We start from the raw sequence: 18,518 nt of genomic DNA, 5'->3' as shown, positions 1-18,518 counted from the left end.
ATACTCAGATACCATATGTCGACACCGCAAAGTATTTGGGTATTACACTAGAAGCTAGGCTACGCTGGAAGGCCCATGTTAAAAAGAAACGAGAACACCTAAACATGAAGTATAAAAAAATGTATTGGCTATTGGGAAGACAATCCACTCTCTCGATCTACAATAAAATACTTTTGTATAAACAGATTATAAAACCTATATGGACATATGGCATCCAACTATGGGGCTGCGCTAGTAATACAAATTTAATTATCATTCAACGATTCCAAAACAAAGTGCTAAGGAGCATTGTCAACGCTCCATGGTACTATAGGAACAGTGATCTCCATAGGGACCTAGACATGGATACTGTTAACAAGACCATAGAAAAATTTGCCAAGAGTCACGAACAACGACTTCTTCAACACGTCAATGTTGAGGCCATCCAGCTCCTCGACAACACGGATCTAGACTACAGATCTTCTAGATCTGTAGTCTACAGATCTTCTACAGATCTAGAAGACTTAAGAGGAAGAAACCCTTCGAGTTAGTTAAGTGAAAAATAGTGCACGGTGGAAGTGATGGTACAAGTTAAAATTTGTGCAATATATTAACAGAACCTAGGGGGTACTATCGAGTTTGTCCTTAGTCTTAAGTTTTTTAGTAGTAATTTAGGTTAGAAATAAGTTGCTCATTGATCACATTATTTGATCAGATTGTAATGTCCTTAAGCATCTTATTGGTGTTTAATAAATAAAAAAAAATAATTTAGAATGTGTGTACTGATTTTCAGCCTTAGTAAATGGAAATAATTACCTTCGTAGGAAAGCAACTTTGATACCCTCTCAGTAACCCTTGTTCTACGTTTCGCTTGACCGACCGCAGTATGTTCTCTACACACTCACAGTAATCAACTGTGAAAAATCTAGCTTTAGTAAATTCAAATAGATTTTTCAGCGCTGCCTCTCCGTCTATTATATTTGTGAACCACTGATATTTCGTTGCAGTCGACTTTTGGATTTTCTGTTTTTCTAACATATACACAGGGAAGATATCAACAAAAATAACCAAACACATAAATAAGAAAGGAATAACACCAGCTTTCAGAACAAACAACAACTTAGACAAATACATTAACAACAATAAGAGCCAAAAGAAAAAGCAATAATTACAGAGTGGTGTATACCCAAAAACTTACATCAGTCAGACTGGCAGAACCTTTGACAATCGTAACGTAGAACACAAAAAGGGCTTTCAATAACAGAAAAACAGATTCTACGTAAGCACTTCACCTTCTAAATCATAATCATTCTTCTAATGAACAATTTCAAATTCTTCATGCTCATAATAAAAGCCTTAAGCTATCTTTACTAGAATCAATGGAAATCAACAAATTAAAAATACAGATATAATTCTGAATGACCAACTTGAGACCAACAGCTCCCTACTCCTCAGCTCCCTATTCCTATCCAGTTAGAGACTTTAAAGTGCAGACACCGTAAAATACATCACTTGAAAAAGATACTCTGCCGAAACAGCTGTAGTGACATAAATTGTAATAAATTTTGCCGAAGTATTGAAAACAAAAAAGTTTTCAGTGTTTTAGTGTTGGACACTATTATTTATTTATTATATCTTATTCTTATCTTTTATTGAAAATTAATATTATAGATACAATTATTGAACTAAAAAATTACCCTGTTAGGATCAGCTAAATTTTCTTCGGCCATATCAACTTTGGTTAAAACAAATATCGTTCTTTTGCCGCTAGGATCACACGATGCCACAAGATCTGTAACGTTACTTCGTTCTGCATCTACAGCACCATCCTAAAAATAAAAGTATTTTCTATTTTATTAAAAAAATAAAAAGTATATCCAAACTCAAATGCCAATTTTACGAGGAGTTTCAAATATATTATATAACAGAGCTGTTTTACTACACGAAGCGCTGTGCGTAATATAACCAACCAATTCAAGATATCCTCGTATTTTCGAAACACATCATGAGATGTTCCATCTCTTTTGTTGAGGTGAAAACAAAGCACAGCGTAGCCATATGTTAAATAAATATTCGATTTCTTCAAAAGATTCTAAACAACAATCCTAAAAATGGCTGTAGAATTAATTTTGTACTTCTATTGATTCAAGATTATTTTTAATAAAAAATTCATACATAAACTGCAGTTGTACTTTAAGCTTATTATTAGTTCAGTTTCAATTTTAAGTTAAAAGATTTTTATGTTCGGCAACGTCGTCTAAAGAATAAAAATGTTTAGCTACTTCACTGTCGTTCCTGTGGTAAGTTGATGTGTTTATTGTTGATTATAAAATGTCGACCAGGAGTTTTACAACCAGAATTTGCATGTTCAAGAACAAAAAATGAAAATTCAACCCCGCATGAAATTATCAGTAGTAATTGCACAAGAACTCTAAAATTATTGAATTTTTCCCGAGTGACACTTTGACAGTTTTAATTTCACGACCCGAAGGGGAGTGAAATTATGTCAAAGTGTCACGAGGGCAAAAATTCTATATTAATTTTAGAGATCGAGTGCAATCTGTTGCGATTATTTCATGAATAAAACTGTTCAAAACCAAAATTTTATTGTAATTTATTTATGTAAGTACAAATTAGTACAATTAAACACACAGTTGTTATAAATATTTGACGGTTGAAAGTCATGACTTTTATAATTTCTAAAACATTAATTGTCATTAATGTCACTGAATGTATTTTTTCGTAGCAACGAAGGGCATCTGACGTAATATACTTGACGAAGGGAAATTATCAAAAATTATCAGTTTAATTTTTATTTCTGTAGCTTTCTATTGGTCAGAATCTCCTATGAATGAAATAATCAATAGAATCTGTAAATTAACAAAAATGTCAAATAGTTCGGTTTATAGGGTCATTACGAGGGGAGATGTCACTGCTCACAGCTTCAAAAGAAAACGTCACGAACAATAATTTCATAAAATTGATGACGCTTCAAGAGATGTAATTCGAAGAACGGTATACGATATTTATAAAGAAATCAAAGTTCCAACATTAGAATTAATGCACAGTAAATTACAAACCTACAGTTGTTATTCTTATTAATCCTTGAAAATTCTTCGCGAAATTCTTGTTCATTGCGGATTTACACAAAACAAATATGCGAATAGTTATAATGGAATCAACCTGTATTGTGAACCTTCGTCAAATTTATTTAAAAAATAATAAACATTATCGAAAATTAGGCAGGAACATTGTATACTTAGATGAGACGTGGTGTGATACTCATGGCGTAGTTAAAAAAGGGTGGGTGGATAATTCTAAAAATTGCACGTTGAAAGCAACTTGTTCGAGGGGAAAACGCGTAATATTTTTACATGCAGGACATGAAGACGGATTCGTACAAAACGCGCTTCTCATATGTGTCAAAAATATTAAAAAGTCGTGGCAGACTATCACGAAGATATGACTAGTGAATTGTTCGAAAAATGGTTTTTACAACAACTGTTACCAAATATACCACTGATAGTCCTGTCGCCAGTGGGGTTACAACGGCCTCTTTAATTCAGATGGACTTACCCAAGTTTTTTATGTATTTTGACCCGTAGAACACGAATATTTTGGGTAACAGTTGATCCGGATGTCGATAAGATTGTTATAAACAAAGAACTTGAGGAATTACATAACAGCGACTTTTTGCAAAACAAAACATTTTTTGGTATTTTTTGGGTCATTCTAAGCAAAAAATGTTTTTACAAGTTTTTTCGTAGGATGCATAGTTTTCGACATAAACGCAGTTAAACTTTCAAAAATTCGAAAAATTGCAATTTTTGAACCCGAATAACTTTTGATTGAAAAATAAAATAGCAATTCTGCTTACTGCATTTGAAAGTTCAAGTCAAATTCTATCGGTTTTGATTACTTTCACTGCTAAAAATTAATTTTTTATTGTTAAACAAAGCTATAAACACATAGTGATTGAATGATGTTTTCAATGCATTTCTCATTTGAAATCGAACGAGTAGGCGCGCATACAGACAATTTCTACGTAGATTACGTACATTAAAACGCATGCATTGGGCACGGGAAACACTATGTGTTTATGGCTTTGTTTAACAAATAAAAACTTAATTTTTAGCAATGCAAATAATCAAAACCGATAGAATTTGACTTGAACTTTCAAATGCAGTAAGCCGAATTGCTATTTTATTTTTTAATCAAAAGTTATTCGGGTTCAAAAATTGCACTTTTTCGATTTTTTGAAAGTTTAACCGCGTTTATCTCGAAAACTATGCATCCTATGAAAAAACTTGTAAGATCATTTTTTGCTAAGAATCACCCAAAAACTACAAAAAAATGTTTTGTTTTGCGAAAAATCGTTGTTATGTAATTCCTCAAGTTCTTTGTTTATAACAATCTTATCGACATCCGGATCAACTGTTACCCAAAAAATTCGTGTTCTACGGGTCAAAATACATAAAAAAACTTGGGTAAGTCCATCTGAATTAAGGAGGCCGTTGTACCCTCCCTGGCGACAGGACTATGAATTGGGCAATAGTTATAGATAACGCTGGGTGTCATTCTTCACAACTTCATAAAATTCCAAATGTCAATACGAAGAAATCGGATATTTTAACATTTATGCCAAATAAAAATCTAGAAATACCTCAAACCGCTCCAACAAAAAACAAATTAGAAATAGTAAAATCACAAAATTTTCAGCCAGAGTATGTAATTGATAAATTAGCAGAATAACGAGAGCATTCAGTTGTTAGGTTACCTCCTTACTACTTTATTTTCAATCTAATAGAGTTAGTTTGGTTATATAAAAAACGTAATTATAGAAAAACAATAACTCTCTTTGTGGCACTTACATCCTTTTTTACTTCAAGTTTTCAATTATTAACTTCTTCACTATTTTGTAATAGCAGCTATGTTAATTTTTATATGGTGATTAAGCCTACAGGGATATCACAAAAAATGTGTCGGAACTCTACCTCAGGAAGGTGTGGAAACGAGTTTGTTATTTTTGTTTTATTTCATTTACGCGAAATCATTTAGTGTTACAAACCAATATGTAAAGACAAGTTAAGTTATATACATCATAATTAAGTATTCTAGAAAACTAAATTTTGTACTTTCATGAGTTTCTCAGATATTACCGATAAGCTCGAGACTTCCGTCTTCAATTGAGTTTGGACTTTACAATAAAGTTTACTTACCTGTATACATAAAATAATAGCATTAGGATTATTCATATAAGCTTGAGTCATTTGTTTAATACTTTCTCTAGTATCAGCAGCCATGTCTGTCGTTTGTGTCTAGAAAATAAAAAAATTAAATAAATCAAATGCTTGAAATAAAACTCTCTCCCTCCCTCCCTCTGGATACTCACTGAAATTATTCCTGGTAAATCTACAAGTACCATTCTTTGTAATCCAGGACCTAAATAAAAACAAATATAGTTGTGGTTTTAAAAATTATTAAAGCACACTCAATATAGTTTAAAAAATTTCAGCCATTTTGTAGTCATTAGACAGATTTATTGCTATTGTGGGTCTCTTTCAAATACATGCAAATTAGTAAAATAGAAAATCTACGGTTTCGTTTTGATTTAAATTTATCTCCTGCCATCCCCCGATAGTACTATTTCTAGGTCTACCCGTTGTCAAGGAGGCTCTGCAGAAGACAAATTTACACCAACACGTCCGTAGTTTCTCGGTATAAAATAAATTATTTATACCGCAGTATGGTTAGAACGCTCTCTAACGGGGAATAAGTGAAATTAATGTCGACTCGATTCAAGTTCTCTGTTTAACCCAGGTATGACAATACCAAAAGGCACCGTTAGGAAAATATTCCAATTTAAGGTTCAGAGAACCTGTATGAATCGAGTCTTTGTACTCTAATACAGAGTATGGCATTAGTAAAATAGAAAATCTACGGTTTCGTTTTGATTTAAATTTGTCTCCTGCCATCCCCCGATAGTACTATTTCTAGGTCTACCCGTTGTCAAGGAGGCTCTGCAGAAGACAAATTTACACCAACACGTCCGTAGTTTCTCGGTATAAAATAAAACTATTTATACCGTAGTATGGTTAGAACGCCCTCTAACGGGGAATAATTGAAATAAATGTCGACTCGATTTAAGTTCTTTGTTTAACCCAGGTATGACAATACCAAAAGGCACCGTTAGGAAAATATTCCAATTTACGGTTCAGAGAACCTGTATGAATCGAGTCTTTGTACTCTAATACAGAGTATGGCATTAGTAAAATAGAAAATCTACGGTTTCGTTTTGATTTAAATTTATCTCCTGCCATCCCCCGATAGTACTATTTCTAGGTCTACCCGTTCTCAAGGAGGCTCTGCAGAAGACAAATTTACACCAACACGTCCGTAGTTTCTCGGTGTAAAATAAATTATTTATACCGCAGTATGGTTAGAACGCTCTCTAACGGGGAATAAGTGAAATGAATGTCGACTCGATTCAAGTTCTCTGTTTAACCCAGGTATGACAATACCAAAAGGCACCGTTAGGAAAATATTCCAATTTAAGGTTCAGAGAACCTGTATGAATCGAGTCTTTGTACTCTAATACAGAGTATGGCATTAGTAAAATAGAAAATCTACGGTTTCGTTTTGATTTAAATTTGTCTCCTGCCATCCCCCGATAGTACTATTTCTAGGTCTACCCGTTCTCAAGGAGGCTCTGCAGAAGACAAATTTACACCAACACGTCCGTAGTTTCTCGGTATAAAATAAACTATTTATACCGTAGTATGGTTAGAACGCCCTCTAACGGGGAATAATTGAAATAAATGTCGACTCGATTCAAGTTCTTTGTTTAACCCAGGTATGACAATACCAAAAGGCACCGTTAGGAAAATATTCCAATTTACGGTTCAGAGAACGTGTATGGATCGAGTCTTTGTACTCTAATACAGAGTATGGCATTAGTAAAATAGAAAATCTACGGTTTCGTTTTGATTTAAATTTATCTCCTGCCATCCCCCGATAGTACTATTTCTAGGTCTACCCGTTCTCAAGGGGGCTCTGCAGAAGACAAATTTACACCAACACGTCCGTAGTTTCTCGGTATAAAATAAACTATTTATACCGCAGTGTGGTTAGAATCGAGTCGACATGCATTTCACTTTTTCCCCGTTAGAGGGGTTCTAACCATACTGCGGTATAAATAGTTTATTTTATACCGAGAAACTACGGACGTTTTGGTGTAAATTTGTCTTCTGCAGAGCCTCCTTGACAACAGGTAGACCTAGAAATAGTACTATCGGGGGATGGCAGGAGACAAATTTAAATCAAAACGAAACCGTAGATTTTCTATTTTACTAATGCCATACTCTGTATTAGAGTACAAAGACTCGATTCAACAGGTTCTCTGAACCGTAAATTGGAATATTTTCCTAACGGTGCCTTTTGGTATTGTGATACAGGCTGATTCTGGGCTAAACAGAAAACTTGAATCGAGTCGACATTCATTTCACATGCAAATTATGTTAAGCAGAAATTATTTTCTTTACAAAAAGATGTTGGTACTGGCTAAAAATGCCTTTGGTAACTTTAATAACTATAGGAAAAGTCAAGCAATAAGGGATGCACGAAATTTTCCCTTGTTGCCAGATTCTAAATTTGAAAAAATATGTTCGCGATGTATTAAGTAATTAGGTAACAACGACGACCTCTCGTGGACTTCGGCTGAACTAGCTTTGAAGGTGTTTTCAATGTAAAACGCTGAGCCCACATGCATTTGAAACAAGTAGGCAATATTCAGTATTTATTTTTATGTTTTTTAAAATAATTATTGCGCAATATAAAATGATTAACATGGAATCTTCACCTTTCAATAAAAGTTGGCATCGTTGTATATATACTATTTGTAAAAAAACATTTAAAAATAAATAATGAATACATATTACCTACTTGTTTCAAATGCATATGCGCTCAGCGTTTGACATTGAAAACACCCTCGAAGCTAGTTCAGCTGAAATCCACGAGAGGTCGTCATTGTGACTTTACATCGCGAATAGGGAATAATCAGATTTTTTTGACATGCCATGTCTATTACAGCGAGCATTTCATTGGCTAGAGTTAGTGACAAGTTTATATGACGTCATTATTACATTTGGTGAGATTGGAAATGGTAACTGACGTCTGTCATAATATTGGAGGTTAAATATAATGTCAAAATATTGTTTTCAAATTATAATCGGGGAAGACGAAATACAGATATATTATTGTTTTAATATAATTCATTAAAATATCCAACAATTTGAAACAAAATTAGAGAAACTAAAGTATATAAAATAGAGAAACTAAAGTATAGTCGGTTCGCTAAACTCAGACAAAACTGGCTAGTGATTTTAGTTAATAATTTTTTTTGTTTTTGGCCAATTTTGCCAAAACTGGCAAAATTACTAACTATTTAGTAATTAATTTTTCCTCAATTTGACTAAATTGGCAAAATTACTTACTAAAATCACTAGCCAGTTGTGTCTGAGTTTAGCGAACCGACTATAACAGAATTTAGTGTGTAGACAGATTCATAGGACAGTTTATATTTTAACCAACTTCACATCAATAACCAAAACTCTTACGTAACCTTCTATAGGACAAAATGAGTTTAGACATTCATAGTACACATGGTTATCTTTGTTTCACACTCTTAGAGACAAAGAGAAACAGTATAGCCGGTAGCTGCTGTGGTAAATCAATATATGTTTTTTATTTGGCAACAGCGCTTTCCTGATAAACTTGACAGTAACAAAAAAACTAATATAAATATGAGGAAAAATGTGTTAAATTTGTTGCCGTCAAGTTTGTACCATTGGGTTATGATGTCATTAAATCTATAACCTGCACACCTAATTGTTTGAATTGGACCTTATCTCCTCCTACGTGAAGTTTCTTTAAATCCTTGGGCACGGAAGTGAGACCTGGTCACTTAAGTAAGATCTTTGAATCGTGTGGAAATTTTCGAAATGTGGTGTCTTATAAGTCTGCTCAGAAATCCACGAGTAGGCTACATTATAGATGAAGAGGTCTTAAGAAGAGCTAATATCCAAAGAGAACTACTAATCTCATTTAACGGAGAAAGTTTTCATACTTCGATCATACTCTAAGAAATGAAAAATAAAGCCTGTTAAATATCATCTTAATCAGACCGGGAAGAAGCATACAAGATTTAATCTTCACCTTAAGGCAGATAGTTGAAACAAACGTTGAAAGAAATGGACAGGTATTTATGGGATTTATCGACTGCGACAATGCTTTTGATAGAGTCCCAAGGCAAATCATTTGGAATTCCTTAATCAGGAAAAATGCCCCGGATAATCTAACTAATGCAATTAAAAGTTTCTATGCCGAAAATGCGGCGGTAAGACAAGGAAATAAGATCTCGGAAGCTTTCGGGACAAGAGTTGGAGTACGTCAAGGAGGCATACTAAGCCCATTGCTGTTTATAGCTGTCATGGATGAAATATTGAAAGCATGCAAACAAATGACAAAAGCCTATCACCTAGGATACAGACTCATGAAGCAGGTATCAATACACGCAATGGCGTAAGCGGATGACCTCGTTATTCTGGCACCTACAGCAAAACAACTGCAAGAAAATTTGGCTATATGGAATAAAGCATTCAGAGACACAGGACTAATAATAAATGCCAGGAAAACACAAGTGGTGAGTATGCTGTATCAACAAGATTTTCAAATCAGAATAGACGATGAAACAATTGAACAAGTGTCATGGTTCAAATACTTGCGAGGGTTCATTAACGAAAATGGAAATATTGAAACAGAAGTAGACAGCAGAATAAGAAACACCGGAAGACTTTTTCATGCTTTAGGAATGGTTCTGATCAATAAAAAGGAAATCACCAGACAAATGAAGATGAAGTCTTTAATTCCATCTACGTGCCGACATTAACCTATAGCAGCGAATCATGGATAATAAACCAACGGAGTGCTTCGAGAATACAGGATGTGGAGAATACCTAAGAAGAATACTTAAGGAGTCTCCAGGAGAGATCGTATCCGAAACGAGGAAATCAGAAAGCGATTGCAAACAAAAGTAGTTCTGGATAGAGTTGAAAAAAATCACCTACGATGGAAAAAAATTCAGACATTCAAAGTGAAAGTTATCCTCCAACACCAAATTGTTCTATATGGTCCACATAATGATCATAAAAAAGTCACACCATTTAAGCGTCGGGTTCGTGGGGGGGGGGGGGGGGGGGAGAAATCGGTAAATTCGTAGTTTTTTCCGTTTTTCGTCAATATTTCTAAAACTATGCGGTTTAGCATGAACAACCTTCTATACAAAAATGTTCTACATTAAATTTAAAATAAAAAAGGTCCCATGCACAATCCTTCTAACATGAACGGTTCCAAAGTTACGGCGGTAGTATAGTGTAATTGGTCCAAAAAACGCCTAACCCAGAAATCTAAAGTAAAAGTTTTCCTCCAACACCAAATTGTTCTATATGGTCCACTTATTGTTCAGCAAAAAGTTACATCATTTTGAGCGTCCGGTTTGGGGGGGAGGGGGGAGATGAAGGAGAAATCGGTAAATTAGTTTTTTTACGTTTTTCGTCAATAGTTCTAAAACTATGCATTAGCGTAAACAATGTTCTATACAAAAATGTTCTACATAAAATTTAAAACAAAAAGGTCATATACATAATTGTTATAAAATCAACGGTTCCAGAGTTACGGAGGGTGAAAACGATACTTTTTATATTATTTGGACAATTGATGATGATTTTGGGTGGTGAGGTTGACGTTTCTTCAAGGGCTTATCACTAACATACCATCAGCCACTGAAATAGCAAATTTTATTTACAAAAAAGTTTCTTTCATCAGTAATAATATTATAAATTGCCCAAAAAATATAAAAAGTATAGAAAACCTCCACTTTTCACCCTCCGTAACTCTGGAACCGTTGATTTTATAACAATTATGTATTGGACTATTTTTGTTTTAAATTTTATGTAGAAAATTTGTGTATAGAACATAATTTACGCTAAAGCATAGTTTTAGAAATATTGACGAAAAACGTAAAACAACTACTAATTTACCGACTTCTCCCCCGTCTCCCCCCCAAACCGGACGCTCAAATTAGTACTTTTTACTGAACAATATGTCGACCATATAGAACAATTTGGTGTTGGAGGAAAACTTTTACTTTGGATGTTTGGGTTAGGCCTTTTTTGGACCAATTATAAGATACTTGCCCGATTTCACCAACGATACCTAAATATTTAAGAATTACCTAAGTGGGTTTAGGTACTTCCTAACTCTAAAACGGATTTCACCATACGATAAGAATTGCCTAAACCGCTTAAGCATTACCTTACGTTAGGATACGGATTTCGATCTCCCTAAACTTTAGGTATTACTTATCGTTGACAGTCGGGTTATATTTTTACAATTTTGACTAATGTACTTGTGACGTTTGTCAATAATTTGCTTCTTACCTTAATTTTTCAGTTATTCTGTAATATTAGGTATATTATTAGTTGTAATTTTGTATTTTCTTTTATATTATTAATATAATATGTGTTGGAAAATATAGAAAATCCTTTGGAGTTTTTTTACAGGTCTGTTGCCAAAATTATGTAGTCTACCTACTACCTAACAAACTAGTGTTGTGTTTCAAAAACCCATTCATGATATAACTAAAAGTGTGTCATTAAAAAATTAATAATAAAAAGCAATTTTCAACATATTATTTATTTTAAAATTATTTATTTTAAAATTATTTCATTAATGACAATTCAACTAACTTCAATTTTTCGTCATATGTGAAATTTACAACTCTTTTCTTTTCCTCCATTTCACTGTACATATACAAATAACATACAAGACTATATTTATTATATACAAACTTAATGCACAAATAACTAAATACTAAATAAAATAACTATAACAGTACAAAACTGAATAAAACCAAATTGGCAAACAAACAATAATGACACATAATCGAAAAAGTAAGGAAATGTCATCTTATTCTTCTTTTTATTTATCAAAAATAGTTCAAACGTACCCTAGGTAATACCTAGGAAAGCATTTCCTAGATAAGCACTTCTTTTAGTTGTGAAATGCGATTGTTCCTAAGTATTGGCTTAAGAAGTTCCTATCGATAAGAATTACTTAATAAGGCAACTGTTTAGGTATCGTTGGTGAAATCGGGCAATTGTCTCCGTAACTTTGGAACCGTTCATTTTACAATGATTATGCATAAGGCCTTTTTTATTTAAAATTCAATGTAGAATATTTTTGTATAGAAGGTTGTTCATGCTAAACTGCATAATTTTAGAAATATTGACGAAAATCGTAAAAAACTACGAATTTACCGATTTCTCCTCCCTCTCCCCCCAAACCCGACGCTTAAAATGGTGTGACTTTTTTCTGAACATTATGTGGACCATATAGAACAATTTGGTGTTGGAGTATAACTTTCACTTTGGATGTCTGGGTTTGGGTGTAGTTATACCATATTAAAAATAGTCTGCGAGTATAAGGCGTAAGACAAAAGAAAAAGAGGCAGACGTCAGCTAACATGGAATAAACCAACGGAGTGCTTCGAGAATACAGGATGTGGAGAATACCTAAGGAGAATACTTGGAGTCTCCAGGAGGGATCGTATCCGAAGCGAGGAAATCAGAAAGCGATTGCAAACAAAAGTAGTTCTGGATAAAGTTGAAAAAAATCAGCTACGATGGTTTGGCCACCTGAATCAAATGCCAAATGAGAGACTTCCCAAAATAGTCTGCGAGTATAAGGCGTAAGACAAAAAAAAAAAAGAGGCAGACGTCAGCTAACATGGAACAACACCGTAGAGAAGGCGTTAACCAAAAGAAATATAGACTTCGGGCAGGCAAAAACTTTGACAAACAATAGAAGAGAATGGAAAACATATACTGCAGTCCCACGATAAAAGACGATAAGAGTTATAATTTATTTTTAGATTTTTATTTTAAGATTATAATTATGCCGTATGTAGATATGAGTTTATATTTATTTCAGAAAACTAAAACTTTGATTTTCGACACGCATCAGTCGGAAAAGGAAATAAAGATTATGTATGTATGATGATGTTAATATCATCTTAATTTGCAAACTTGAAACTCGAAGCGGATCTGGTCGCAATCAGCATTTATAGTTCAGAGATATACGAAACTGGTGCGAAATACCTGATATACACAATAATCAGAACAATGAAGAGCTGTGTGCGTCCACACATGTTGTGTGAACACCGTGCATTCGACAACCAGCATGAACGGCCACACGCTGCATAGTGTGTGGCTCCAAAAGAATAAAAAAAAGAGGGGAACTGTGAACTAGCAAAAACTAATCGATTTTCATCTTGTATTAAAAATTCTTGAGGCAAAGAAAAATTTATTGTAATAGCAAACTTTTGCGCTCTATTTTTCTTCACGCAATGTTTTCATTAGAATAATGCCAATCAGATAAGGAGATAACATATAGTGGTAGTCAAACAAAGTACAAGAAAAAATGAAAGGGAGGAAAAAATTATATAAAACGTCGCCAAAAAGTAACCGAAAGTAGCAGTAGCAAAAGCGTATGCAAATATATACGTTCAACTTAATACCAGAGAAAATGAAATAAAGATATATAAAATAGCCAAACAGAGAGCAAAGAAGGCAAAATATTTTAATCAAATTATATGTATCGAAGATTAAAATAATGAGGAAGTGGTTCAAGCACTACAAAAAATAAAGAAAGGAAAAGCAGTTCGACCAGATGATACTACTGGAGAAGTGTCGAGGCATTTGGGAAAGAAAGCAATTGTTAGACGGATACACGAAGAAACCGAAATATCCGATAAATCAATGTGGCTTTATGCGGGACAGATCAACCACAGATGCAATTTTATTATAAGACAGTTAATGGAAAAATACAGGAATAAACAAACAAACGCTCATATTAGTTACTCGAGAGATTCTGTGTTGGTCACTAAATAAGAAAGGAGTTCCCGGTGAATAGGTGAAGATTGTGAGAGGTAAGTATGAGGTAGTAACAAGAAGTGTTAGGACAGGGGTGGGAGCGAATGATAAATTTCATGTGAAAGTAGGATTGCACCAAGGCTCGGTGCTTAGTCTTAATTTATTCTCATTAGTTTTAGATCAGATAATAGCGAAACTACAGGGTAAATGGAAATTTCCTGGTGCTTAATGTATGCTGATGATGTGGGAATAGGTGGGAAATAGTGAAAAGACTTAGAACAAAAACGGGAACAGTGGAGACAAGCTCTTGAGGAAAAAGGTTTAAAACTTAGTAGGACAAAGGCAGTTTTTGGAATCTTCGGTTAAAGATGGAGTTATTAAAAATAAAACGATATCTTTTAATGGTGACATTATTGTAAAAAACAAAAGTTTTAAGTAACTAGGATCGGTATTACAGACTAATGGGGACATATATATGGGGATGCATGCAATAGAATTAGAGTTGGATGGATGAAATGGAAGGAAGAGAGTGGTGTGTTGTGTGACAAAAAAAATTCCAATGAAGCTGAAGGGAAAACTCTATAAAACATCCATAAGTCTGGCTATGATGTACACCACTGAATGCTGGGCAGTTAAGAATAAGGAGGAACAACGAATGCATGTGGCGGAAATGAGAATGCTTAGATGGACGAGTAGAGCAAAAAAAAAGAATCAAATTAGGAATAGTCCAGGCATTGATTATAAATATTCCTGTAGTTATTAATCAATGGTCCAGGGTAATAAGATTTTTCCATGACACTTCAACAGCCAGGGTACAGAATAGTTTTTTAGACAGGTAAAACCTATAAGAACAAATTGTAACTATTTCCTGCGTAGGATCTGGCGGCTATTTTTATTTATAAACAATTTAGTGTCAAAAACGGCTTTTTTCCTTTTTTTTTCAAATCAATGGAAAACAGTGAAACATGGTTTTTTTTAGTACAAACATCTTCGAGAGCATGGAAAAAGCTTTAAAATTGCGTATTACAAAGTTTGATATATTCATTTATTGTTAATATAATTGCGAAAAAACTCGAAATTGCAAAAAAAATTAATTTTGCAATAACTATTATACAAATTAGTGTACGGCTTTGAAATTTTTGTCAAATGAGTGTTCTTTGGTGCTTAATATGTGACAAAAATTTCAAAGCGATTCATTCAATTGTTTAAATTTTATTCAAATTGTTTATCCCACAGAGCCTTTTTTTGCAATAACATAAGCTAGAAAAAAATGATGTTAGAACCATTCTACAGGTGTCAAATGAAAAAACATGAGCTAAATTTTCAAAATGGTTTAAAAAAAGTGAATAAAAAATGCAATTATTAGTATTAAATAATTATGCAAAAGTATCGTCAATTTTTCCTTATAAACTTTTTATTGTTTTATACAATAAATTACATATATATTTTTAACAATTTTTTATTAATTATTATATACATAACATTACTTGGTAGTTCTGCATCCAAACACGGTAAAAAATAGATTTTTTTAAAAAAAGTTATTCAAAAAGTTTATAAGGAAGAACTGATAATACTTTTGCATAATTATTTATTACTAATAAATGCATTTTTTATTCACTTTTCTTAAACCAATTTGAAAGTTTAGCTCATGCTCTTTCATTTGACCTGTAGAATGGTTCTAAAATCATTTTTTTCTGACATGTTATTGTAAAAAAAGCTCTCTGGGATAAACAATTTGCATAAAATTTAAACAATTGAATAAATCGCTTTGAAATTTTTATCACATATTAAGTACCAAAGAACCCTCATTTGACAAAAATTTCAAAGTTGTACACTAAATTTTTACAATAGTTATTGCGAATTTAATTTTTTTAGCAATTTCGACCTTTTTTCGCAATTATATTAACAATAGATAAGTATATCAAACTTTGTGATATGCCATTCTAAAGCTTTTTCCATGCTCTCGAAGATATTTGTACTAAAAAAACTCTATAAGTTTTACTGTTTTCCATTGATTTGAGAAAAAAGGAAAAATGCTGTTTTTGAGACTAAATTGTTTATAAATAAAAATGGCCGCCAAATCCTACGCAGGAAATAGTTACAATTTGAAAAACTCGAACATGAAGTAAAAACCACTTCTATGTAAAAGGTATAAAATTTTTAAAAAATCCCAATGGATTGAATAAAATATGTCCAATTCAGAACGTTTTCGGACCTATCAGTCCATCATCAGTGAATTCAAATACTTGCTAAATAGCCCCAGAACCAAACAATGGTTGTAATTATAATTAATCTACATTATGTTGATGAAATATTGAAAAGGCTAAACGCCGATGCTAATAGATATAACCTCCGGGAACATGGTGAAACTCTAATCGAGAAACTTAATCAACCATCTTAGGCCAACGTTGACTACCAAGTGTGATTTGAATTCACTGATGATGGACTCATAGGTCCGAAAACGTTCTGAATTGGACATATTTTATTCAATCCATTGGGATATTTTAAAATTTTTAGTAAATATACCTTTTACATAGAAGTGGTTTTTACTTCATGTTAGTTTTTTAACTATATGGTATACAGCCAACCTAGGGAACTAACCCTTTTTAGTTACAATTTGTTCTTATAAGTATTACCTGCCGAAAAAACGCTTCATTACCCTGGCTGTTGAAGTGTCACGAACATGGTTTATTTTTGCCTTACTACCCTGGCCTAGAATGAGTATATTAGAAGGAAGTCTAGGGGTGGCACCAATTGATGCCAAAATAAGAGAGTATAGGTTAAGATGGCTTGGTCATGTTCAACGTCGAGTCGTTAATCAATCAATACAAGACATTGGTGAAATACAGATTCCTGGAGGAAGCAAGAGAGGAAGAACAAAGAAGACCTGGGGCAGACGATTAGGCAGAACATGTCGGTAAAGAGGATTGATGTTGATATGCTCCAAGATATAAACTTATGAAAAAGTGCAATTAGGGAAGCCGATCCTCCATTGAGATAAAGGCAAAGAGAATGATGATGATAGTGAGATAACATATCCCAAATGTAAAAGGATTTCATGTTTCATGTTATCACGATAAATTTCGTCTTTGGACTTCTATTCTAGTATGTTTTCTATTCTAGTATGTGTGTTTCTTCAAGTTTATGAAATATTATTTTTTACAGATACTAACCTTTAACTGTCATGGAGATAACTTCGGATGAAACAGTCTTTCCACCTTTAACACTATTTCTCATTCTTAGTTCTACTTCCCGACGCAAATCCGATAAGTCAGACTCTTTTGTGAGATCAAATTCTCTGGTAGAATCCCTGAATTGTGCTATGTGGTATGGTCCTTCGGACAATGTAACCTTTACTGGAGCTCTAGTAAATATAGTTAATTAACAAAAGACAACAATAAAGATATTTATATATTTTCGGTTTCGGTCAACCAGAAAATATAAAATTTTATAAATGTTGTACCACTGTTCTATATGTATTTGTTAGGTACAGTAATGTACATCGGACATTAACGTTACAGACCAGGATTTGTTGTGAATGTCCATTTTCCCTGGTTATTAGCGTCAAAGCCCGGCCTTTAACGACAGAAAATAACATTAGTTATTGGCCAATGTTGTAAAAATAAATTAAAATTGGGGTTTTCACACATAACCGGTCAATCTTGACATTGGCTATTTGTCCATTTACTCACGGTAAAATATTACAAAACCTCCAAATTTTAAAGAACTACTTGGATTGACATGCAATTTGGCATACACATAGCTAACATGTCAAAGAAAAAAGTGATATTGTGCCGTTGTGTGATTTTATCCTGGGGTGAATTTCACCCCTTTTCACCTAGGGGTGAAAAAAACGCATGTTCAAAATAACTCCGGAATTGGAAAAACTAATTCTAAGCAAGTTTTATTCTATAGAGTTTTTTCACTAACTCAATACTTTTCGAGTTATTTGCCAGTGAATATGGCAATTTTTCAACACACGTTTTTAGACGTTTTTTCACAGTAAAAGTAGAGTTGTAGCTAATAAAAATAGGTTCTAATTCGTCAAATTCCAAGTCGAATATTTCAACGTGAAATAACCAAAAAATCTAGCACTTTTAGGGGAAACCTCGTCACAACTTTTTTAAAGTGTTAAAAAAACTTTATTTTTGTTTTTTAAAAAAGTTTCTTACCTCAAAAGTAAACAAGTTCAGCTTATAATGTTGGTCTCTTTTTTTTGTAAAAAAATCGTGAATATCACCCCTAATTAGCATCCTAATTGAAATTAATCATTACCGCTTGACAAGTTACTTTTTTATTGTTTATATGATCTACATAATGAACTTATGTATTGTAAGTTTCATCGGTTCAAAGTGCTTATTTTTGAAAAGGCTGTAGTTAAAAGGGCCTAAACGAGTTACTAATCACGAGTGTGTGCAAATTTGAACATCCATATCTTAACCAATTTTCGTCTTACAGTAAAACAAAAAATCCAACATATCCAGAAAAGCATTGCCAATAAAAGGAGAAAAAAATTTTGGTATCACTAATAATTTTTTAAGTTATTTAGAA

The 18,518-nt window shown here is 33.1% G+C and overlaps 1 protein-coding gene across 3 annotated transcripts in view; it reads right to left on the bottom strand.

Moving 5' to 3' along the window:
- LOC114337779 (dynamin-like 120 kDa protein, mitochondrial) overlaps positions 1-18,518 on the bottom strand; it is a 231,158-nt gene that overhangs the window by 127,967 nt on the left and 84,673 nt on the right. For all 3 annotated transcript variants that reach the window (XM_050656057.1, XM_050656058.1, XM_050656059.1), the window contains 4 exons: positions 17,141-17,331; positions 5,372-5,421; positions 5,199-5,297; positions 1,677-1,808 (listed from right to left, as the gene is read on the bottom strand). In XM_050656057.1, coding sequence (XP_050512014.1) covers positions 1,677-1,808; positions 5,199-5,297; positions 5,372-5,421; positions 17,141-17,331 — 472 coding nt within the window. The remainder of the gene's footprint in view (positions 1-1,676; positions 1,809-5,198; positions 5,298-5,371; positions 5,422-17,140; positions 17,332-18,518) is intronic.

The sequence above is a fragment of the Diabrotica virgifera genome, chromosome 7, assembly GCF_917563875.1.
Source record: "Diabrotica virgifera virgifera chromosome 7, PGI_DIABVI_V3a".
Taxonomy (NCBI): domain Eukaryota; kingdom Metazoa; phylum Arthropoda; class Insecta; order Coleoptera; family Chrysomelidae; genus Diabrotica; species Diabrotica virgifera.
Note: the sequence above shows the minus strand (reverse complement) of the source record. Positions and strands in the feature narration are given on the sequence as shown.